General features: G+C 46.5%; 1 protein-coding gene and 1 pseudogene across 1 annotated transcript in view; both read left to right on the plus strand.

The window, feature by feature from the left end:
* The window catches only part of LOC141916764 (uncharacterized), a 61,766-nt gene extending 50,858 nt beyond the window's left edge, over positions 1–10,908 (plus strand). Inside the window, exons 5-7 of the mRNA XM_074809520.1 lie at positions 3,534–3,560; positions 3,897–4,040; positions 10,774–10,908. Of these exons, the coding sequence (XP_074665621.1) occupies positions 3,534–3,560; positions 3,897–4,040; positions 10,774–10,908 (306 nt within the window). The remainder of the gene's footprint in view (positions 1–3,533; positions 3,561–3,896; positions 4,041–10,773) is intronic.
* A 6-nt stretch (positions 10,909–10,914) lies between these two features.
* On the plus strand, positions 10,915–13,275 carry LOC141916765 (uncharacterized; annotated as a pseudogene).
* The last annotated feature ends 13,013 nt before the right edge of the window (positions 13,276–26,288 follow it).

A 26,288-nucleotide genomic window follows, 5' to 3' on the forward strand; every position in this document is an offset into this window, starting at 1 on the left:
GTCATAAGCAAAGCCTGGGCATTCCCCCGGAGGGGCCCCCATTGCTATTTTAAATGGCAGAAATAGGCTTTCTGTATACAAGTTTCCTTGCAACCCATTTTCCGTACTCAGGGGTAGGGATCTTGAATGACTTCTTACTGGAATAACTCTCAGTGGGTGTCAGGAGCAACAAACTCATTTCTCTCTGTATTCACAACTCACAGGTCAGTGAAGGAGGCGCTGGAATCCAGCCTGTTTGAAGCTCAGCGGCACTTCTCTCAGCTGGAGTCAGCTTGAAATCCAACTTTACACAGTCACGCAGGCCAAGGAGGTGATACAAGGTGAGAGCCTCCTGTCTCTGGTGATCCCCCTGCCTAGGGAAGGTGGTATAAAAATAGCTCTGTGTCCGCAGTGCTTCTGAGGAGTGAAGGAGATGGAGGCAGATCTCTCCTGCACTGAAGTGCAGATGGCTTAAGGTCAGTGAAGTCAGAACCGTTGTGTAGACTCTGAATCTTGCCGTTTGTCCTGTTTGCAGGGGCAGTGAAGTGCTGTCAGTGTGAGCTGGAAGCAGAGCGATCTCTAATGAGGCAGGAACGGGAAAACATGGCACAGCAGCTCTTGCAGACAGAACAGCAGTATAACAATACCCTCAAACTGCGGCAAACTGATCATGAAGTGCAAATAAACCAGCTCCTGCAAGACCTGGTAGGAAACAATATGCTTCTGAATTCTTCAAGCAAGCTTTGTGGGCTGGCTTTAGAAGAGTAATAGCCTGAGTGTGTGAAATGGCAGCAACCATCTGTCATAGGTCACACCTTGCTGGGCCAGGCAGATAATCCTAACCCATAACACTAACCCCTATCCCCTGACCATAATGCCTACCTCCTGACCCCAACCCCTGACCCCAACCCCTGACCCCCTACCCCCTACTCCCTACCCCGAGCCACTAACCCCTCCCCCCAGCCACTAACCTCCTACCCCTAACCCATAACCCTGACCCCTAACCCAGACCCCTAACCCCTACCCCCAGCCCCTAACCACCTACCCCTAACCTGTAAACCCTAACCCATAATCCCCAGCCCTAATCCCCAACCCGTAAACCCTAACCCCCACCCACCATGCCTACCCCCTAACCCCCACGCCCTAACCCCCTAAACCCTAACCCCTACCCTTAACCCCCACCCTCAGCCCCTTACCTAACCCCCAAAACCCCTAAGCCCTAAAACCCCTAACCCATAACCTCCAACTCCTAAACCCAACCCCCAACCCCCACCCCCGATCCCCCCACCCCCCTATCCCCCCACCCCCCACCTCCTAACCTCCTAACACTACCCCCTACACCCTACCCCTATCCCCTGGCCCCCTAGCCCTAACCCCTAACCCTAACCCTAAGCCTTGTACCTGAAGGCGTGTGAAGACCCCCAGGACTCTGCCAGGACAGTAAAAGCAGCCACAGATTCCGTGTGGGCCTAAGGCGAGTTTAGCTGGAGGTTGGGTGTTCCCCACCCAAAGCCTGGCGGGAAGGGGGTAGGATCTTACCAGACTCCTGTCTGCCATGAAGTAGACTCCTCACATTGCTGCCAACTGCAGTCACGGGAACTTTCTCCCTTTCTTTCTGTCCTGTCACCGTCGTCAGAGGTGTTATCTCTGGGCTTGACGCATGTGGAACAGGCCCCTTGTTCCTGGTACTTCTGTTCGTGGCCTGTCTTGTGACTGGGGCATCAGGGTACCGGTCTCTTTCTCACCCTGCAGTCCATCTACATCTTTTCACTGATGGAAAGGGATGTGAGCTTTGAAAATAGACTCTAAGAATAGAGAGAAATCCTGAGGAGACAGGTGCTAGGAAACAGGCAGCCATTGGAGAGCGGAAGGTAACGTCTCCTTTTCATAATGGTTGGACTCAATGATCTTAAAGGTCTTTGCCAACCTAAATGATTCTATGATTCTTCCACATGCTGACCCGCCTTTTAAGTTCCTTGACAGGACGTGATTTATGGAGAGCACAAAGCCATTGTTGTGCACTGTTGAGGTGGGGGGTTGTGGGAGGGATGAAGCTTCACATTTGTTTCGAGGAGCGTGGCTGGGACTTCACCTTGAAGTCTTTCCCTCCACTCCTCAGGCAAGCGAGCGGGAAGGGCATCATTCAGAGCTGCAGAAGATACTGGAGCAATGTGGAAAAGAGAAGGCGGAGACAGAAGGGGAGCACGAGAAGAAGCTGTTTGATATGAAGCAGAAAGTTGCTACCGTGCGAGCTCAACAAGAGGAGGAACGAACCAGAGTCGACAATGCCAAGCAAGAGGGAAAGACTGTGAAAGGAGAATTTGTGTAGCTTTTTTGCAAGGCTAGAGCCGTGGGAGATGTCTGGATGTCGGGCTGTGTGGAGCATGCCCTACATGCTTTCTACATTGAATTTGGTGAGGTGAAAGGCAAGCAGGGTTCTCTTTGGGACTAGGAGTGAGACCTGTCAGAGGAAGCCGGGCAGAAGCATCCCCTTTCAGTTGAGATTTTTGTGCTGCTGTTGTGCTGGGTGTTTTAAGACTTAACTCACAGTATCTTCACAGTTCTCTTAACAGTCCTCTTCTGATCTTTACTGATACATGCTTATAACCTTAACTCCATTAAAGACCAAACTGAATTTGTAGGACTGAATCCCCATGAGGGTGGGGTTTTTGTCTGGGGGGGGACAGGGGGACATGGCAAAGATTGTTGACGAAAGAAAAAAACTTTTAAAGACTCCTCTGAAATATTTCTGAGCAGTAAAACAGGGGTGTCTTCTGGGCTGTTTTAAGTCACTTGCTGGTAAGCTCTTTTGTGCCCAGATCTCCTGTGCAACCCTGTGACACAGTGAGAGTCCTCCTTGTGTCCCACCCAAAGTCCTCTTCACGGAGTCTGCCTGGGGACAGCAGTACCCCCAACTGTGTCTGCAGGTATTGAAATGCCAGGGCAGTGCTCAGAGATGACAGTGTGTCCCTGTCATGTCAGTACTTTACCAAAGTCTAATGAATACCTTAAAAATGAAGTCATTTTCACCAAACCCCACTTGGAATACAGGAGTTTTCTGAAGGAGCTGCTCGCTTCAGCCCTCTGGCAGCCCTGCATTTTCTCTGCTGCTAACTAGGTGCAAAAGTTGCTCTTGAAAGACAAACAGGACACAGCAGAAGATGAGGGATACCCTCACCAGCAAGGCGAGACATCTGAGAAGTGCCACACATTTTCCTGTTAGGTGTTAGATGTTTGTTGGAGGTTCAATCACAGGGGGACTGTGGCTGGACCATGTTCATACGGCCAGTCTCACTTAGGAAGCTGTGTCTGCAGGTGGGCAGAGAAGGGCCTGGGAGAGCAGCAACACAGCGCTTTGAGAACGCGTCAGCCCGTCGGTGTTGGAGCCTTGCCACACAAATTCTGTGTGGGAAGTTTAAACCTGTCTTCTCTTTGTTTCTGTGCAGGTCCTGCAAGAAAAGGAGCGTGAGGAGAGTGCTTTGTTAGAGACACTACTTCAGCCTCAGGGAGAGCTAAGAGCAGCCAACCAGCAGCTGGAGCAGCTCAGGCAGGAGGTGAAAGAGCAGCACGAGGATGGGCAGGTAAGTCTGACTAGTAGGGTGGGTTGAAGGAACAGGCCGTTGGCAACTGGACGTTAAGCTGAGAGAGGCTGAGAGAAGCAGGTAACAGAGTGAAGGGTAGTGACAAGGAAATAAAGCCTAAATGCTGTGACTGAGGAGGCAGGGACTGGTGCAGGCACTGAAAGCCCAGAGCCTGATGAGCTCCAGAGATCAGCAACAGGAAGGAAGTGTTACAGTGGAAGCAGAGCTGGGTAGAAACGCAGAAGTGGCTGAATGAATGTGATTTTGAGACAGAAAGAAGAGAAAGCTGAACCTGATGGCAGGTCCCAGCAGCTTGCTCTCCATTTGTGTTTGCAGAACATCACAGAAAAACTGCAAGCAGAGCTGCAGGAAACTCAGAGTAAGATCAAGGCAGTGGAGAAGAGGCACAAGGAAGAAATCAAAACCATGAAAGAAGAAATTAATGTCCTCCTTCAGCAGAGGGATGTTCTACAAAACCAGGTGAGTGAAACAGCAATCGCCACTGCAGTCATCAACCAGGCGGTCTCTCCCCATGGCAGAGCAGCAGGGGAAGGGCTGAGTCCCTCTGGCTGCCATCACACTGTGGTCTCCATCTCAGCTGGGCTGAAGGAGACTGACCGGCCAGCTGCTGCCCTGGACAGATGGGCTGCTCTTTGTGCCTGTTTGCCAGCACTCATCAGAATGGATTTCTGCTGGCCTGTTACTGCTAGCCTTGTTTTTTAAGGTGCTTTTTCAGATGAACATGGTGACCCACTTAGATTTTGAAACAAGCCAGCTGTGAGCCACCATTGAGAATCTGGTACTTTCACGAAAGGGTGAAATTTAAAGTTGTTCTCTCCCTTTCCTCACAGTATATGATAGGGCTGATATGGCTGACAGTGGCAAGCTGTAGTCTTTGACTGCTTTGTTGTGTTTTCCTTGAGGTGGAAGAGGTGACATCTCAACCTGCAGCCTCCAAAGAGTCCCAGCAAGTGATTGGCCGCTGTGGTGGTGCAATTCTTACCCCCCCCCCCCCCCCCCCCCGCCCCTCTTTGTTGGGCTGCTTGGTGCTAGGTACGATTCCACCCACATCCCCTGAGCTATACACCAATCTGTGGAGATAAGGACTGACAATGTTAACGAGCCTGGCTCCTGCCCCTCCTGATTGCTCGGAAATGGTTAAAATGGCCCATCAACTCCTAAGGGCCTGGCACACCTGTGCCTGGGATGTGGTCAAATGGGAACAATAACAGAGTCGCACATTAATCAAATTCTTTTGTAACTGCTGGAAGGCACCAGAAGGTATTTGACAAAAGTCAATTATCTTGGACCCTATAAATGGCGACCACCAGGGAGACCCTTTGAGCTCTCCTGGATTGCAGTGGCCTGTGACCAGCATCTCCCCTGAGCTGGAGCCTCTCAGGTACCAAACCCTTAAGGTGTTGTCTGCTCCAGACGGAAGGCCAGGGCGAAGTCCCCTGCTCGAGTCTCAATTATCGCCCGTTGAGGAATGCCAAGGCATTGTGAGTATTTGCTCTAAACTCGAGAGGGAAATTTTCTTTGAGGTAGCTTCTCTTTACTGGTGTGTGTGTGTGTGTGTGTGTGTGGGTACGTACCCTTGTTTCTGTGTGTGTATGTCCGTTCTGTGTTCATTCTACTGAATCCAAACACCTTTGTTTCTGTATGTTCGTCTCTTTTGTTATGTGCATGCATGTATATATATATAGGTACCGTTAAGTAAGTTAGTGTGAATCTTGTCATTTTAGAACCTGAATAAGTTGCTTTTCTTTCTTTCAGTATTTCTGAACTATTTTATAATAATAAATTGCTGTTAGTTATTAATAAACCTAGATTTCTTATAAATATTACCGCGTCAATACTTTCATCCGCGACACAAACCCCCAACCTTATCCCTTAAACCTTGATCCTAACAAAAAACCCTAAACCTTAATCCTAACACCAAACCCCTAACCCTTAATCCTAACACCAAACCCCCACCACTAAACCCCTAACCCTTAATCCTAACACCAAAACCCGAACCCTTAATCCTAACACCAAACACCCAACCCTTAATCCTAACACCAAACCCCTAACACTTAATCCTAACACCAAAACCCCAAATTTATCCCCTATTCCTTAATCCTAACACCAATCCCTTATCCTAATATGAAACACCCAACACTAAACCCCTAAACCTTAATCCTAACACCAAACACCCAACCCTTAATCCTAACACCAAACCCCTAACCCTTAATCCTAACCCCTAAACCCCTAACCCTTAATCCTAACAGCAACATCCCAATCTTATACCCTAACCCTTAATCCTAACACCAAACCGCTAAAGCTTAATCCTAACAACAAACTGAGAAACCAAAGCCCCTAAACCTTATCCTAACTCCAAAACACCCAACATTATCCCCTAAACCTTAATCCTAACACCAAACCCCCAACCTTATCCACTAAACCTTAATCCTAACACCAAAACCCTAAACCTTAATCCTAACAACAAACCCCCAAATGATCCCTTAACCCTTAATCCTAACACCAAAATCGTAACCCTTAATTTTAACACCAAAACCCCAAATGATCCCTTAACCCTTAATCCTAACATTAAACCCCTAACCATTAATTCTAACACCAAACACCCAACCTTATCCCCTAAACCTTAATCCTAACACCAAACGCCTAACCCTTAGTCCTAACATGAAACCCCCACCACTAAACCCCTAACCCTTAATACTAACACCAAAACCCGAACCCTCAATCCTAACAGCAAACACCCAACCCTTAATCGTAACACCAAACCCCTATCCCTAAATCCTAACACCAAACCCCTAACCATTAATCATAATATGACACACCCAACACTGAATCCCTGACCCTTATTCCTAACACCAAACCACCAAGCCTTATTCCTAACACCAATCCCCTAACACGTAATCCTAACACCAAACACCTAACCCTTAATCCTGACCCCTAAACCCCTAACCCTTAATCCTAACACCAAAACCCTAACCGTTAATTCTAACACCAAACACTTTACTCTTAATCCTTACAACCCTCAAACCCTAAACCCCTAACCCTTAATCCTAACACCAACACCCCAACATTATCCCCTAACCCTTAATCCTAACACAAAACTGCTAACCCTTAATCTGAACATCAAACTCCCAAATTTATCGCCTAACCCTTGATCCTAACACTAAATGCCATGCCCTTAATCCTAGAACCAAACCCCCAAATTTATCGCCTAACCCTTAATCCTAACACTAAACACCTAAGCCTTAATCCTAACACCAGAACCCCAACCTTATCCCCTAATCCTTAATCCTAACAACAAAGCCCTAACCCTTAATACTAACACCAACCCCACAACCTTATCCCCTAACCCTTAATACTAACACCAAACCCCTATCCTTTAACCCTAATATGAAACCCCCAACACTAAACCCCTAAACCTTAATCATAACACCAAACCCCCAACCCTTAATCCTAACACCAAACCACTAACCCTTAATCCTAAAACCAAACCCCTAACACTTAGTCCTAACACCAAACCCCTAACCCTTAATCCTCACAGCAAAACCCTAACCCTTAATCCTAACACCAAACACCTAAACCTTAATCTTAAAATAGCCCCAAAACCTAAGCCCCGAACCCTTAATCCTAACACCAAACACCTAATCCTTAATCCTAACAGCACATCCCCAAGTTTATCCCCTAACCCTGAACCGTAACACCAAACGCATTGCCCTTAATCCTAGCACCAAACCCCCAAATTTATCCCGTAACCCTTAATCCTAACAACAAACCCCAAAATTTATCCCCTAACCCTTAATCCGAACATCAAAACCCCAACTTTATCCCCTAACCCTTAATCCTAACACCAAAGCCCCAACCGTTAATCCTAACACTAAACACCCAAACCTTAATCCTAACACCAATCCCCTAACTGTTAAACCTAAATCCAAGACCGCAGCCTTATCCCCTAACCCTAATAACAAACCCCAAAACCTAAGACCCTAACCCTTAATCCTAACACCAAGCCACCAACCTTATCCCGTAACCCTTCATCCTAACACCAAAACGCTTAAACCTTAATCCTAACACCAAAACCGCAAACCTCCACTAACCATTAATCCTAACACCAAACCCCCAACCTTATCCCCTAACCCTTAATCCTAACAAACCCCTAAACCTTAATCCTAACACCAAACCCCTATCCCTTAATCCTAACACCAATTCCCTAACCCTTAATCCTAACACCAACCCCGCAACCTTATCCCCTAACCCTTAATCTTAACAACAAACCCCTAAACCCTTAATCCTACCACCAAACTCCTAACCCTTAATCCTTACACCAACCCCCCAACCCTTAATACTAATACCAACCCCTAACACTTAATCCTAACACCAAACCACCAACCTTATCCCCTAACTATTAATCCTACTACCAAACACCTAACACTTAATCCTAACACCAAATCCCTAATCCTTAATTCTAACCCCTAAACCCCTAACCCTTAATCCTAACCCTTAAGACCCTAAACCTTAATCCAAAACCCTAAACCCCAACTTTATCCCCTAACCCTTAATCCATCCCCAAACCACTAACCTTAACCCCTAACCATTAATCCTACCACCAAACCCCCCAAATTATCCCCTAACCTTTAAACTTAACAGCAAACCTGTAACCATTAATCCTAACATCAAACCCTCAACCTTATCGCCTAACCCTTAATCCTAAAACTAAAACCCCTGACCCTTAATCCTAACACCAAACCCGCAGCCTTATTCCCTAACCTTTAATCCTAACACCAAAACCCTAAACCTTAATCCTAACATCAAACACCTAACCCTTAATCTTAACAACAACCCCCCAACCCTAAAGCCTTAATCCTTAATCCTAACACCAAATGCCCAACCTTATCCCCTAAACCTTAATCCTAACATCAAAGTCCTAACCCTTAATCCTAACACCAGACCCCTCAACCTTTATCCTAACATCAAACCCTCAACCTTACTCCCTAACCCTTAATCATAACCCTAAACCCCTAACCCTTAATACTAACAGCAAACCCTTAAGCTTTAATCCTAACACCAAACTCCCAACTTTATCCCCTAACGCATAATACTAACACCATATCCCAACCCTTAATTCCAACACCAAACCCCAACTTTATACCGTAAACTTTAACCCTAACACCAAACTCCCAACCCTTAACCCTAACACCCACCACCCACCCCTAAAACCCTAATCTTTAATCCTATCACTAAACCCCCAACCTTATCCCCTAACCCTTAACCCTAAAATCAAACCCCTAACCTTTAATCCTAGCAAAAAACCCCTATCCCTAAGCCCCTAAACCTTAATCATAACTCCAAAACCCCCAAACGTATCCACTAAACCCTAATCCTAACACCAAACACCTAACCCTTAATCCTAACACTAAACCCCTAACCCTTAATCCTAACAACAAACCCCTCACCCTTAATCCTAACACCACACCCTCAACCTTATCCCCTAACACTTAATCGTAACCCCAAACATCTAACCCGTAATCCTAACATGAAACCCTCAATATTATCCCCTAACCCTTAATCCTAACACCAAACCCTCAACCTTATGCCCTAACACATAACACTAACACCATACCCCCCAACCTTAATCCTAACACCAAACCCTCAACCCTTAATCCTAACACCAACCACCCACTGCTAAACCCCTAATCTTTAATCCTATCACCAAACCCCCAACATTATCCCCTAACCCTTAATCCTTACACCAAACCCCCAAATTTATCCTCTAACCCTTAATCCTAACACCAAATCCCTAATCCTTACTCCTAACACCTAAAACCCTAAACCTTAATCCTAAACCCTAAACCCCAATCCTAAACCCTAAACCCCAACCTTATCCCCCAACCCTTAATCCTATCCCCAAACCACTAACCTTAAACCCTAATCATTAATCCTAACACCAAACCCCCAAATTTATCCACTAAACCTTAATCTTAACACCAAGACCCCAACCCTAAGCACCTAACCCTTAATACTAACACCAAACCCCCAACCTTATCCCGCAATCCTTAATCCTAACACTAAACCCCTAACCTTTAATCCTAACCCCAAACCACCAAATTTATCCCCTAACCCTTAATCCTAACACCAAACCTCCAAATTTATCCCCTGACCCTTAATCCTAACCCCTAACCCCCAAATCCTTAATCCTAACCAGTAAGCCCCTAACACTCAATCCTACCCCCTAAACCCCTAACTCTTAATCCTAACACCAAAAACCCAACCTTATCCCCTAATCCTTAATCATAACACCAAACCCACAACCCTAAATCCCTAGCCCTTAATACTAACACTAAACCCCTAAGACTTAAAAGACTTAATCCTAACACCAAACAAACAACGCTTCATCCTAACACCAATCCCCCAACCCTTAATCATAACACCAAACCCCAAACGCATAATCCTAACACCAAACCCCCAACCCTTAATCCTAACACCAAACCACCAACCTTATCCCCTAAACATTAATCCAAACACCAAACACCCAACCTTATCGCCACTTAATCTAAACACCAAACCAACACCCTTATCCCCTAAACATTAATCCAAACACCAACCCCCGATACCTTAATCCTAACACCAAACCCCCAGACTTATCCACTAACCATTAATACTAACACCAAATCCCTAAACTTAATCCCACCAAACCCCCAAAACCAATCCCCTAACCCTTAATCCTAACACCAAAACCCTAACCCTTAATCCTAACATCAGACACCCACCCTTATCCCCTAACCCTTAATCCTAACACCAAACTCCCACCCCTTAATCCTAACAGCAAACCCCCAACTCTAAGTTGAAGAAGAACTCTAAGCCTTAATCCTAACACTAAACCCCCAAATCTTAATCGTAACACCAAACCAGCAATGCTTAATCCTAACAGCAATCCCGAACCCTTAATCCTAACACCAAACCCCCAACCTTTAATCCTAACCCCAAACCCCTAACCCTTAATCCTAGCCCCAAACTCCTAACCCTTTATCCTAACCCCTAAGCCCCTAACCCTTAATCCTTACAGCTATGCCCCTAACCCTTAATCCTAGCCCATAAACCCCTAACCCTTAATCCTAACACTTTATCCCCTAACCCTTAATTCTAACAGCAAACCCCCAACCTTATCTCCTAACCCTTAATCCTAACACCAAACTGTAAGGGACTGTTTTATCTATCTCAAACATTGCTGTCGCACCACCCTCCATTTCCTGGCCTCGGCATCCTGCTGTCGGAGGAATACACTCTGAAGAAGACGAATTGCCCCCAACCGACCACCACATCCACCCGAAGTTAAATCCGGATGAGGAAGACGTGCAGGCCAGCACGGGACCATGGGGCAGCACGTATGACTATGAGCTCCATGGAAACGGGTGGTGTCTTCGGAGAGATTGTGGGAACTGGGACAATAAAAGGACGGGTACTCCTTTTTCGTGAGCACGCTGTTCACCCTTGTCATCTCGTCCTTCCTCAGAGCTGAGACTTTGGCGGAGTTTGGAGCTTGGAGCACCATCACCTGCACCGAGACCGAGCCAACAGGACGTCGCTGGATTCATGGTGGTGGTAATTAGTCTCGCTGCATCTCTACTGTTTGCTTGCTTAGGGATTCTGACTTTTTTCCTTTCTTTTCTCTCTGTCCTATCGCTATTATCAGTTATGTGTACAATAAAGTTCACAAGGTTGTACAGCATCTGACCTCGTTTGTGTCTTAATCTCGCTCTTGGGATCGTTTAAGAACCCTCCCTGATATCGGATCGGGACATTTTAAATTGGCATCATGGACAGGATCCCTAGAGACGAGAGTGCTGTACTACCTTGCTGTGCTGGATGCAACCCTCTCAGGATGAAATAACCCCCTTTGTGTTACATTAAGGTGTGACCTCCTGAGAGTGAACAGGGGGAAGAGTGGGCATTTGTGTTTGGGTAAGGTGTGACCTCCTGAGAGCGAACGTGAATTTTGAAATTATGGTGTGACCCTCTCAGGACGAAAACCCCTTTGAGTTGCTTTTGTGTGTGAATAAGGTGTGACCTCCTGAGAGTGAACAGGGGAAATTTGACATTAAGGTGTGACCCTCTCAGGACGATAATCCCCTTTGCATTAGGAAAAGGAAAAAGAATGGCCACCCTGAAGGCAGCCGATGCTTGTGATGATGTGCCCTCATGGGTTGAAGGAATAGATAAATTGTATGATCTTTTGGAGGCACACCGGTCTCGCCCCTCAGTTCAGGGACAAGACTGTGTGAAAAAACACTGGTTTCAGCCGCAGAGTGTGGTGGATAGGATAAGGGTATTGCAGCAGGAAGCTAAGGTTAGGAGGGGGAAAGGAAAAGCTATAATTTGTGCAGTGTTAGGAGCGAGTCTGGCAGCTGCGGTGGCAGAGAGAAAGCAGAAGCCTTGTCAAGCTGATATTATGATAGACTCTCTGCAGAGGGTCATACAGACCCTGCAGGAACAATTGAAGGAAACCAAAGAATTGCTAGAGGAGGAAAGGAACCAAAATATAATATTAAAGGACGAGTTGAGGGAGCAACTTTTGACAGAGACGGATTTGCTGGCGGAGGCACAAGTGAAGCTTTTGGAGAAGGGGATATGGCAGATTTATCCCCAAGGAGATTTGCAGAAGGCAAAAGAAAACTGTAGAAAGCCTCCCCCATCTGTATCCACTGGTTAAAACAGAGTACGTGTATGAGGACGATAGCGATAACCATCCTCAGGTTATCACCAAAGTAGTCCCATTTACAGCAACTGAATTGGCAAAGCTGAGAAAAGATTTTGCAAGGACTGCAAAAGAATCAGAGACAGAGTATGTGTGGAGAGTGTCTTTGTCAGGAGGGGATGGAATTTTGTTGTCAGAGAAAGAAGCAGAAGGATATTGGGGTCCGGGTGTGTTTCAGCTACCGGCGACCACTGAGCCCCATGGTCATTGACTCAGAGAGCTGCGTACTGGGCCGGAGGGCTGAACCCCTTGGAGAGGGGAGATCCCCTTGTCATAACAGGTACGGTGGATCAGTTAGTGGAAAGTGTGCAGAAGGCAGCCTGTCTGCAGATGATGTATGATCAGGAGCTCAAGCCTAACCAGGGCTCCCCAATGTTGATGTCTGTGGACCCAGAGAGGATGACTCCCCTGATACGGGGACTTCCTGACTCCCTGAAACCCATTGGCATTCAATTGCAAGGGAAGATTCAAAACACCCCCAATGCAGAAAGAATGGCGGCCGCTCTGGAGGGCATAGTGACCCCTGACCATTGATGGCCGGGGAGGAAAGTATGGACATGGGGAGAGGTAGCCCAGGAATTGATTAATTTTGGGAGAAAATATGGCCCTGTTGCTGGATCGTCCCAAAGAATCAAAACCAGGGTCATACGGGCTGCAGAACAAATTAGTGGGCGACAATCATCCACGAGGAAGGGCCAAGGCTCAGAGTCACCCCGAGGTCACAATTCTGTGAGAGAGAGGCCCCTAACTCAACAGGCACTGTGGCAGCTAGGGCTTCAGAAAGGCATTCCCCAGGACTTGATGGATGGACTCCCTACTCAAAAATTAGAACAACTTGTGCAGAAATGGTCAGGACAAAGGGTCACTTTTGGACCAACCCCTAATGCTCCACCCTTGATAGACCTTGGGGAGGAGCCGGCTGGGGAAAAGAAGGTGGTGGGAAACTAGACCCTCTGCCCCCCGAAGGTGAGGGGGGAGGTGGAGGATGGATGTTTGTAAGACAAGTCACCTGCAACACAAAAGGGGATTTACTGATTACTGTCACTGTAGGATCAAAGAAAAGACTGTTAACATTTCCGATTGATACTGGGACACAAATCACTGCACTAACGCGGACCGAAGCAGAACAATGTGGATTCCATCTAGAAACCTAATTGTTTTAAATGCCTTGGGAAAAACACAGTCAGTACCTATGACTCTGGTGCCACTATGGTTACCAGGAGAGGAAAACCCTGTCAACACCATGGTGGCCATAGGATCTTTTCAGATGAATCTTTTAGGTATAGATGTTTTAAAGGGTAGGCAGTAGTGGGACACCCAGGGAAACTCACGGTCTTTTGGTGTTCCCCAGATCAGGCATTGACCGAAACATCGGGCAGAGAGGTGGTTTATTGCAAGCGGCACCTACCCTACCTCCCTCCAAACTGACCAATGTTAAACCCTACCCATTGTCTATAGGAGCAAGGGAGGGAATTACACCAGTTCTGGAAGAATTGAGAAAATAAGGGGTTGTAGTTTCCACTCACTCCCCCTTCAACTCTCCAGCATGGCTAGTCCAAAAACCAAACAGCAAATGGAGATTGACAATAGATTATAGGAGGCTCAATGCCAACACAGGTCCACTAACAGCTGCTGTACCAAACATTGCTGAATTGATACCAACCACTCAGGAACAATCCCACCCTGTCATGGCAACAATTGATGTCAAAGATATGTTTTTTACGGTCCCTTTACAGCCTGAGGACCAGGATCGCTTTGCCTTCACCTGGTAAGGACAGCAGTACACCTTTACATGACTCCCTCAAGGATACAAGCACTCCCCCATGCTAGCTCACCATGCTCTAGCGCAAGAGCTGGAAACAATCCCCAGAAAAGCAGAGGGGAACATTTATCAATATATAGATGATGTACTCATAGGAGGGAGTCAGGTAGAAAGTATAGGGCTGACAATTCCACCTGAGAAAATACAAAGCCATTCAAGTGAGGTAAAATTTTTAGGAATCTGATGGAAGGGAGGCATGACGTGTATCCCACCAGATACTCTCTCCTCTCTCGATCAGATCAAGATGCCAGAGTCAAAGAAAGACTTAGTGTGCACTAGGGTTGCTTGTGTTTTGGAGGAAACACATTCCTGACTTTTAAATTATTGCTAGGCCATTGTATGACTTATTGAGAAAGAGAGCTCAGTGGGAGTGGACTCAGGTCCATGGTGAGGCTTTACAGTTGTTGGTGTTTGAAGCGACTGCCTATCAAGCCCTGGGTCCAATTCACCCAACAGATCCTGTTCAAATTGAATGGGGGTTCGCCAAGAGTGGACTGTCCATCCATTTGTGGCAAAAGAGTCCAGAGGGTCCTGTTAGGCCCATTGGTTTTTGTTCTTGTAGCTTTAAAGATGCTGAAAAAAAGTATACAACTTGGGGAAAAGGTCTATTTGTAGTTAGTTTAGCTCGGAGAGAAGCCGAACGCACCGTCCGACAACAACCTTTAGTTCTTAGGGGCCCATTTAAAGTGATCAAAGCAGTTTTGGCAGGAACTCCACCCCCTGACAGGGTGGCCCAGAGAGCCTCCGTGCACAAATAGAACACTATTGTGAAATTTTTTTCTGTAACTGAAGGAGCCACAAAAGTGTTAAATATACAAGATGAGGTAGACCCGGATAGGGAAACACCCGAGCTTTTGTCTGTAATACAAGTAGCTCCTCCGTTTTCTGGACAATTGCAAAATGTCTGGTTTACGGATGCCTCATCAAAGAGAGAGGGAAATATCTGGAAATACCGAGCTGTGGCACTTCAGGTAGACACCAAGGAACAGATCATTACCAAAGGAGAAGGTAGCGCACAAGTAGGAGAACTAGTTGCTGTGTGGAGCGTTTTCCCACACGAGGCTCAGTCTGCTTCTTCTGTCTATATCTATACTGACTCTTATGCTGTATTCAAAGGTTGCACTGAATGGCTTCCATACTGGGAACAAAATGGATGGGAGGTCAACAGAATACCTGTATGGCAAAAGGAGAAATGGCAGGATATCCTTACCATTGCCAGGCAAGGGAAATTTGCAGTAGCATGGGTAGCATCTCATCAGCAGGATGATACCCCAGTGAGCCGATGGAATGACAAGGTGGATGAACTAGCCTGGCTGGCTCCCCTACAAAGCACCCAGATAGCAGAAGACTGGGAATGTCTGTTAGAATGGCTACATGTAAAGTGGAAACTTGCAGGAGTTAAGGACCTCTATTGTGAGGCACAAGCCCAAGGGTGGCCAGTTACCAGGGAAGAATGTAAAACTTGTATATCTTCCTGTGAACAATGCCGTGTCCATCTGGACAGACACCCTCTGGAGGGTGACCCCCTGCACTTAAGAGAGGGAAAAGGCCTATGGGAGGCCTGGCAGATTGATTACATCGGTCCCTTTTGAAAATCAGAAGGAAAGCACTATATACTGGTAGGTGTGGAGATAGTATCTGGACTAGTGCAAGCTAAAGCACGTGCTAAGGCAACAGGAGAAAACACAATAAAAGCTTGAAAGAATGGTTTGGAATTTTCCCCAAACCACAGTCAATCCAGTCAGATAATGGCTCACATTTCACAGCCAAGGTGGTCCAAGAGTGGGCGGCCCAGGAGGGAATTTTGTGGGTGTTTCATACTCCGTATTACCCACAAGCAAATGGAATTGTGGAAAGAACAAATGGCCTACTAAAACGCTTCCTCAAACCGCATAAACCAGGATGGGCTGAGCGAGTGTGGGATGCAGTGACCAGCGTAAATGGCTGCCCAAAGATCACAGCATTCTGTCCAAAACCTGCAACAAGTATGCCAGCCCCACATGGTCCTGATCACCCCAGCAATCCATCGCATTTTCCAGGACAACCTGTCTTGGTCGAACTTCCTACAGTGGGCACTGGTGTTGGACACACCCCTTAATAAGTACACCTGGAAAGCCAAAGATGCTTATGGAAAGGAGCGCAAAATTAATACAAGGTGGATTATTCCATCTTTCTGATTAACTCACTTCCGGTTCTCAAAATGAACTGAGAAGATTTTTCTTTTCTTTTCTCTTGCAGGTAAAACCTCCCCCGGAGAACGATATCCTGAGTCACGACAGGGGATCCTGATGTGGATTTTGATTTTTTGTATAGTATTGATGTCTATTGTCTTATTAATATTTGTAGGATGTGTTGTGTACCATCGTTGAAACTGTTTTGGGTGACCGTTCTCCTCTCCCTTGGTTCCAGAGGAAGCTCCGGCTCTCTAAGTGTTAACCGAGAAGGGGAGGAAAGCAAATTCATGGGTTTAGGTCATTCTGTTGGAATCAGGGAAGATCCCTTTGCTAATGGAGCTGGGACTTTAAAAGGTCATTGCTGGGCCCATGAAGGTGAGATGGAAATACCAAGGCCTAAACAGCACGTGCGCTCTGGGCTGGGGGTGTCCATTTTGACAGACCCCCGACTCAGGCGAGTCAGACCACCATCTATCTTCAGCTCTGCAGTCTGCGACAACAACCAGAACGTACACCCTTTTGATACTCAATTTTGTGGCAGTTGCGTTGTTAGTTTTGCTATATTTTCTCTTGTGGTATGTATGTGTTCATCCTGTAAGTGTCCATGTAAACCATCTTGTAGTTGTACCTGTTCATGATACAACCACCTTTCCCCTCCCCGTCCCCAAAGACCGAGAGCACATCCCTTGGCCCGGCCTGGGACACGTCTTGTTTAACTTTGTTTGGTTAAAAAACTGTTGATTGGTAGTGTTACTGTTACCTTTTTATATGTTTGTTTAGAATATTGTTAACATTGTTACGAATAGTGGTGTTGTTTATTTACCTTTGTTTAAATCTGGGATAGAAGTTTCTAGTCCCAAGTAACCATGCGCCTTAGGATAAAAGGGGTGTGGAAAGTGATTTTCCCACCGTGCATGCTGACCCCAACTCCGGCAGACCAGAGCAGCAGACGCGCGGACTGCCAGGGCCTCAGACACTTTGCGGTATTTTGTTAAGACCACGGGAAAAATGGAACAAATGATAAGATTAATTTTAATTCACTTTGCAGCCTTTGGCTTGTTAACCATTATCTTAATTGTTATTATAATACTTCTTTTTTGTCCCTGTTAATGTCAATCATGTAAACTGCCTTCATGTTCTTCTGCCGATTCATCAGAGCCTTAGAATTGGTTTTTAAGATGTTTTGGTTTTATAAAGTTAGTTAGTTTTGAACATGATATATTTGTTAAAGATGTTATTGGTTATATGTTTGTTAGTTAAAGATGTTCATATTTGTTATTGATGAAAAATTTGCTGGAAATCCTGTTTGTTGTATTTCGCGCTTTTTCTGGTCTTTCTCTTTTTCTTTCTGTACTGTTATTTTTCACGCCACCACGAAGACAGCAATGTTGAGCCACGGGGTGGCGTAAGGGACTGTTTTATCTGTCTCAAACATTGCTGTCACACCACCCTCCATTTCCTGGACTTGGCATCCTGCTGTCGGAGGAATACACTCTGAAGAAGACGAATTGCCCCCAACCGACCACCACATCCACCCGAAGTTAAATCCGGATGAGGAAGACGTGCAGGCCAGCACGGGACCATGGGGCAGCACGTATGACTATGAGCTCCATGGAAACGGGTGGTGTCTTCGGAGAGATTGTGGGAACTGGGACAATAAAAGGACGGGTACTCCTTTTTCGTGAGCACGCTGTTCACCCTTGTCATCTCGTCCTTCCTCAGAGCTGAGACTTTGGCGGAGTTTGGAGCTTGGAGCACCATCACCTGCACTGAGACCGAGCCAACAGGACGTCGCTGGATTCATGGTGGTGGTAATTAGTCTCGCTGCATCTCTACTGTTTGCTTGCTTAGGGATTCTGACTTTTTTCCTTTCTTTTCTCTCTGTCCTATCGCTATTATCAGTTATGTGTACAATAAAGTTCACAAGGTTGTACAGCATCTGACCTCGTTTGTGTCTTAATCTCGCTCTTGGGATCGTTTAAGAACCCGCCCCGATCAGGACAGGCAGGCAGGGGCGGGCAGAGCAGGCAGCGCAGGCAGAGCGGGCAGAGCGGGCAGGGATGGGCAGCACGGGCAGGGACGGGCAGCGCGGGCAGCGCCACTTCAGCACCCTGGAGAGCGGCCGGCGGCAGCGGCGCGGGGACCGTGCGCGGACGCGTCCCCGCCCGCGGAGTCCCGGCCCCGCCCGGGGCCGAGACACGGCCACGGCCACGCGCGACCGGCCCCGGGAGACGCAGCCGCCACCCCCCGCCGCAGGCGCAGCGGCACAGGCGCGCAGGGGCGGGGGCACACGGGCACCGAGGCCGGGCGGGCGCAGAGCCCCGCGCAGAGACAGCGCGTGCGCACGAACCCACGCAGACGCACACTGAGACACACGCGTGCACGCAGGCACAGGGGCGCGACTCCCGTGCGCGCTCCCGTGGGCGCGGCAACACCCGAACCCCGACGCCAACACCCCCACAGACCCCACACGGCCCCGCACCCCACTCGCGCCGTCGCACACGCACTTTCTCACCCGCCGCAGCCCCCGTCCGCGCTCCCACAGCCCCCCCACGTGCAGGAACAGTCCCACGCGGACACCCAGCGACCCCCTGACACAGTCACACCCGCGCACGGACACCCGGACCGCGCGTGCTCCCGCCCCCCGACACGCGGACACACACGCCCGCGGGAGGGGCGGCCGGCGCGGGGGGGGGCGCGGGGCGGGCGCCTGCGTGGGGGGAGCCGGCCCCGCCCGCGCAGCCCGTCCCGGCATGCCCCAGCGCCGTGGCCCTGAGGCGTGGGAGCAGCGGCCGGCCCCGCCCGAGCTGGCGGCAGACAGGGACAGCCCGGGTCGCTCCGGGGCTCCCCCGGCGCCTCCCGCCCCGTGGTCAGGCTGCGCTCGCGCCCGCCGGGGAGGGGCGGCTGGTCCGTGCGCGGGCGCGGGGGGGCGCGGAGCAACGCGCGGGGCCGGCGCCGGGCGGCGGCAGCTCACGGGGCTCGCGCGGCCCCGCCGCTTCCCCCGGAGCCGGCGCCGGGCTCCGCGCCGAGGGGGCCCGTCTGAGCGGGGCCCGCGCCCGCCTCCGCCGCGCTCGGTCGGGGCCGCAGGCAGCGCTGCTGCGCTTGCGAAGGTAAGACCGTGTGTTTTTCCCCGTTAATGGGGTTTTTTTTGTTTGTTTGCTTGATTATTTTTGTTTGTTTGTTTGTTTGTGTGTCTTGCTGTACTTAACCTATTTTAAAAACAACAAATTAATTGTTTAATTAGCAATAGGTAGCTGAACTCTAAAGAACGGGCAAATCTCCATCTGCTGGAGAGGACTTTTGCCTGTTAACTGAACTATTTTGTGTACCAGTCTGTTATAAGAGCTGGAAGAATCACACTGTTCATGGATAGTTTTAACAGATTTTCTTGTAAACTGGTTACAGGTGGTTATTTTCTTGGGTAAGATAGTACTGCTTCTCGTCAGGAGATGTCCTGATCAGTGTATGAAGTCAGATGATGCTTGGTCAAATCAAAAATGCCACCAGTGAAGAGCGTGTTCTTGAGCAGCATCTTTCGTACTGACCTTGCCCTCTGCCCCAGCACACTGCACAGCTCCAGGGAGAGCTGAGAGCCTCTCTGGTCTGGGGCTGCTTCCTGCCGTGGCAGCTCATGAGCTGCTGCTGTGTGTTGTTGTGCGTGTATGTAAATATTTATTGCTTTGTGTAAGATGTCTGTGACTATGAATATGAAAAGAAGTGTGTGACCAGCTGTGAAGGTGTGGAGGATGTAGAAAGTGATGACTGGCTGGAACTGTCTGGCAGTTCAAAACTTGTTTGTTATCAGCATTATTTTTAATCAGCTAAAGTGCCAGCTAATTGTATATATACTTATATTGTCCATACACTTTTTGGGACAAGCAAATTTTATGTATGTGTGGCTTTAATAATATACTGTGCAAGATATTCCCAAGGCAGTTGTGTGTTTTGTAATACAAACATAAAGGAAAAAGACCTCTTGGAAGGAGGAGCCACAGTAAGAGCATCTCTCCCCATGGAAATCTCAGCATTACTTGGGTCACGAGGCAGCTGATTTCTCTCTGTGCAATGACAGTACAATTGACCTCAGACATTCATTTGGCATTCTGAAGGCAATGAGAATCAGGCCTTTACCTTTAATCTTGAGTTAAGTCTCTAGATTATTCCACATGGCATAGCATGAGTTTGTTAAACCTCCGGTCGTGTCAATGAGTCTCCTATAGCTCAGCATCATAAAGCTCCTTGTAGGACAGGTATGATTATTCAGAAGGTGTATAATTCCTTAGCCTGCACACCCAATGAGCATTAGTACAGTCTTTCATACAAGCCTGCAATAATTGTTCTATCCAGTCTGGAAAAGATGTAATGCAAATTCATTTTGTCTTATGTTCAGGATTTCAACTAATATATTGGCTTATGTGGGGTTTGGATTTCTTTGGGCTCTTGGAGATTCATTTGCTTTTCATGTAGAAAGGCAGATTTAGTTCATAAGTGCATCTTTCCATTAAAAACCTGGGGCAGTAACAAGTTGTCTTGGCAATATAGAACATGACAATCTGTCCTTAGCCCAGGATGGGAAGGGCTGTTGGTCAGGCCTGTGACCTGCTGAAGTCAGGCTTCTGATACTTTTTAGTTTTTATCAAGTTTTCCATTGAAAACTACTTGTGAAAATATACTTTCAAATGTATTAGTTTACTCTGTCTAAACAAAATAAGATTAATGTAAAACATTAATGTAAATTCACACAGTAATATTAATCTGTGAGCAGTCACTTTTCTGGTTACTGGTTTTTTTTCCCTGATGTTTACATCAGGTGAGAAGAAATCTTTGTTCACAAAATAGTTTGTGTTAATCATTGTTTACTGCTGTCCCAAGAAATGCAGCGTGAAGAACTGGAAGGTTGACTCTGGGAAGACACTGATGTTCGGAGCATGTATCTCAGATATCTCAGTTTCATTAGAAATCAGATTTATATATCTACATTTGGATACTTCTCAATAAGAAAGGAGTAGGGACAATGCAGACTCTCGATGAATCCGGGTCACTTCTGATTTCCCCCCAGCAGTGGTGGCTGGGCATTACAGCCTTGGCGCAGAGCTCACTGCAGTTAATGGCCATCTCTGCCCTGCCGCCAGCGGGCTGTCAGGCGTCATTAGACAGATACACAGACTGATGGTGCAGCTGAGAGCTCAGTAACCGTGGAAACCAGCAGAATATACTACAGGTTTTAGAACTTTCATTAGAATTTTGTTTTTTAATTTTTTTTTAAAGAGGAATAGGGTTTTTTTTATCATGGTTTGACAACACGTTATGTGTTCATTATCTTAGGAAGTGCTTTTGCTTTGCAGAATGTAATGCGGGTAAGTCCCAGGCGATAACCTGCTGCGATTGAGAGATGGGAGACAGGCTTGATGCAAGCAAAGTTCTCCACTTTATTACATGTAACACTCATTTTTATAGAAAATCAGAAGATGCGTGTGTTAAATTGATTGGTTGCTATGCTTCAGAATTCTTATCAGCGCGCGCTAATTGGTAGCTGCTTAACCTTTAGCAATTGGACTAATAGCAGCTAAGCCACTCCTGTAAAAAACTCTAAATTCCTTGCTGTCTTCACTGTCTTCAGCCTTTTATCAATCATGACTCACAGGTTAGCAATTCTTCACCATATCAGCACTTTTCTCAGTGCTTTTCTCTTCCCTTTATCAGGGCTCCCAAGGTTTGTAGCCTACAAGTTCCAGTACGTCCCCCTCTAACAACGGAGCAGTACAGGCCATTCTGAGTCCTTCAAGTCGTACCCGACAATAACCGTGTTTAGGGAAAACAAGGTACTATGAAATGTTAGAATGAGTATAACAAAGCAACCTTTGTAAGTGTTTGTGTTGGGCCTAAGTTGTTAGTCATGAAAGGTGGGCTTGCTTAAGAGGAGAAAAGAAAGATAGATGTGATTAAAGAAAAAAAAATATAAAAATCTCTTCCTTTCAGACATCTGAAGCAGTTTAGGACCATTTGATCTGTGATCTTAGAAAACGTGTACTTTGAAACCCAGTGAATTCTCTTGCAAAGAGGGAACAATATAAATGCAATAACTGAAGGTTAGATTGTGATACCCTTGTGTAAAAAATAAAAAACAGTGCTTCATTCTTTAACTGGTGCTACTTGATTTGGTGGAGCTGGTCAAGGCGCAGTTCAGTGTGACTCACAGAGTTTAGTCCCAACTGTTTAAGGGAAGGTCAGAGGCATTTGCTGAGGCTTATCTAGATGGCCACAGCCTTGTCAACAGAGTGTGCTGGTGTTTGGCAACATGAATGTTTCCTTGGCAGGAGAAGAGGGTTTGTTTGTCCTGGGGATGATCTGAGTAAATGTCTCTTGTGCTTGGTCTCCTTGGTGCATCCATTGAGGGAACACCTCCTGTAATCATCTGTCTCTCCTCCTTTATGCCTCAGAGGAGATATTTTTAAAACTCGAGAATTTGGAAGACTGATAATATTTGCAGTCAGTGGCAGAGAAGGCAGAATAGCTGGATAGCTGAGCAGAAAACCCCAGTCAGTGTGCCCTTGCCAAGCTCTGAGCACTGTGTGATGTGTGGAACAGAGCGGCTGTTCCTAGGCAGGAGGTGCCGTGGTTGGGCTCCACATGCCCACAGAGAGCTTCAGATCCCAGCACCTTCTGGGAAGGGGCTGCTCTGGCCCAACAGGTGGGTCAAATTCTTGTTCATGGGAGGTGTGCTTTTCTCCTTTGAGCCATCTGCAGATAATATATACTGACACCAGATGTGCTCTGGCGTGCTGGGCTGTGCCACAGCCTATAAAATCTGACAGGATCCCTCGTGGCCAGGGCATAAGTCTCCTGAGAAAGGCTGAACATCTGCCCAGCCCACCAGAGCGATGCCAGGGGAGTGAAATAGTTTCTCGGTGACCCCTGAGGACACGGGTTTGAAGCTCAAAGTATGAGATGTATTGGGTCTTATTTAGAACACGTAAATGTTGCTGCTGTTTGGTGGTTCCTCTCCAAGCTTTATTAAAAGCAGGAACACATCCCAGCTGTCTGTACCCTGAGCTGTACCAAGGCTGCACACCCTGCTGGCTGCAGGGTCACTGCAGGTCCCTGCTCACCTCTCCCAGTGTAAAGTTTTACGCTCTGTATTTCTGATAATACAGGCCCATATTGCCGATTTTTCTGAATATTTCTAAGAAAATTTTCTCCTTGCATTTTGTCTTTTTTTGAGACTGTGGTAAGAACTTCTTGGTGTTGTCTGGGGGCTGTGCCTTGTATCCTTGGGTCAGAGGGTGAGCTTGTGGGGGTGCAATTCTCACCCCTCCCCACCCCTCCTTGTTGGGCTGCTTGGTGCTGGGTGTGATTCCCCCCACCTCCCCCAGCTGTACCCTGTCTGTGGAGATAAGGACTGAGAATGTTAACGAGCCTGGCTCCTGCCCTCCTGATTGCTGGGAATCGGTTTATAACAGCCCCTCATCTCCTGAGGGCCTGGCACACCTGTGCTTGGGATGGGGTCAAATGGGAACAAGAACAGAGAGACAGAAAATAATTAGAAGCTAATACAAATTTTTGGCTGCAACTTTTCCATTCTTGACAGTTCACCTCTGTCCCCTCTCACAGCCTTTAAAGTTTTTTTATAACTAATGAAAAAGTAGGATGGAGAGAGAAAAGAATGGGGGAAAAGGAACAGAAAATGCAGAAAAGGTGGAAAAAGGAGAGGAAAAGTAACAGAAGATTGTAAGGGGAGAAGGGAGTAGCAGTACAGAAAAGGATATAGAGAAGAAAATTAAAACAAAAAAGTGAGGAATTAAATTCTGGTTTAGCAGGTGTAAAATGTTGTTCCTTTAGTTCTAAGAAACTGATGAAAGCTAGAAATTGACTTGTGGAAAACAGACTCTACAACTCGAATAGAGTTATACAGCAGGTATGTTTTACTCCGGCCGGGGTGCAAGGGGATTTCTCCACAAAGCTTGCACCCCAACAGCACTTTTTACCAGAAACTTATCGAGTGTGGATATACATATTCATTGATTACATAACACAAACATACATATGCATGAGTGAGGCTGGGTTAGTTCTAGAAGCTGGTGTCAGCAGTTTATATTCTCTTTGCACCTGCACATTGCATCCTGGGGGGCACCTCTGGGGATCTGTTGGAGGAAGGCTCACAGTCCTCCTCACCTTGTACTTTTCCCCGGAGCATGTGCAGATTCTCTTGGCCAATTTCTTGAATAACAAGAGTGTTTTCAGCCGGTTTACTCATTCTATCTTATCTAAGAGAACCAATGGAACTTCTACCATCCGTACATGGCTATCTTTACTCATTACCAAGGCCCAACTGGTTAGAGCACATCTGTTTCCCAAGGACAAAAACATGGTATTTTGCTGAACACAGCAGTTCTTGGTAGATTTTCACAGTAAACTGCTTTGTTTTGATGGACACAGTAGTCCTTGGTAAAATTCCACAGAACAGTCTGGGCAAGCAGGATTCTTAGCAATATTAAAAAATACTATAAGTTGCTATAAGTAAGTAAATAAGTCTCAAAACAAGTAATCATTTCTCTGTATCAATTCCCCCCTTTTCTTTTCCCTAAGCAAATTCTTTTGCAGTCAAAAGGGTTTAATTATATTTTATTACTGTTTGTAAGATGTATATCTATTTTGTTAGGTTCTTCAATTTACACCAAAAGATAAGATTTACTGTCATTAACATTGTCGTGATTATTAGTAATATCAGTATTGGGTGAGTCAGTATATTTAAGATTTTGGTAGCTGATGGGGAATAGCCTGTAAACACATCCCACCAGTAGTGTTCTCCGTCTGACTTCACTCGTTTCATGATTTGGTGTATTCTCTCTGTATCATGCTGGACAGTAATTAAAGTCTTTTGTCCACTTTTTTTGGACCTGTTTCATCAATCCTTTTAAATTTTCATGATGCAAAAGTTTTCTTACTAGGGTCAGATCCATTCCAATAGGGTGGCTGCCAATTTTGAACTAACATAATTAGATCGTAACAATTGATAAGTTGTGACAGGAGCAGTATAATTGAAATCACACCCTGTAAGACTAACGAAATTGCAGATACAGATGTTCGAATGATTACTTGTATCTATTATAAGATCATCTACTTGTACAAAGTTACACAGGGTTCTTAAACAAACACATCCCACACCCATGTAAATTATAACAGTCTCGGGAGTTTCATTAGGGTGAATCTCGAATTGGCAGATTTGTTCAGTGTCCAGATAAATGTCATGAGCTTTGATGGTGTTATCTTCACAAATGGATCTTTGCTGGTCTTGCACAGCACAAGCCTCAACATTAATAGTTTGCCATTTCTTCTTATTTTTTATAGCCCATACCCTGTGCTCTAAGGGATAAATCACCGTTCCATGATGATTCAATCCTAATGCAACAATCAGATATATTTTATATACCCCAGCTCGATATATCATTAATACAAAAGCTGTGGCTGTGTTCTTAAGGGGGTCAAAGGTAAAATTAACTAAGTGCCACCATGATTGAAATCTTCTTTCAAATTCTGTTGTGTTATCCTATATTACCTTTCGGAATTCTCTTGGCAGGATTCCGTCCTCACCTTCCCTGAAGATTGAGGCTGCTGTTGATTGTATCCATACTTGAGCTTGGACACAACTAAGGGCTGTAGAAACGTTAGTTTAATGCATCCACAATTATCTTATTATCCTTTTCTTTTAGGTTCTCCCATTGTGGAAATGTACTTACCATAAGCCACTGATTGTTGCCCAAAGCTAGGAGGGAGGATTTTAGAGGATATTGTATTTTGTTCAGGTCACTGGTTACTGTAGCGAGTTTGTTCATTATTATTTCTGAATCAATACTATTTAAAACTCCCAATCCTGTCCCTAGAGCACCAATTAGGTCTCTTTTTGTTCGCCCCGTATGAAGTGTTCATCTTTGCATCCAGGTTTGTCCATCCTTTGTAGGAGGTCT

The sequence above is a fragment of the Strix aluco genome, chromosome 30, assembly GCF_031877795.1.
Source record: "Strix aluco isolate bStrAlu1 chromosome 30, bStrAlu1.hap1, whole genome shotgun sequence".
NCBI lineage: Eukaryota > Metazoa > Chordata > Aves > Strigiformes > Strigidae > Strix > Strix aluco.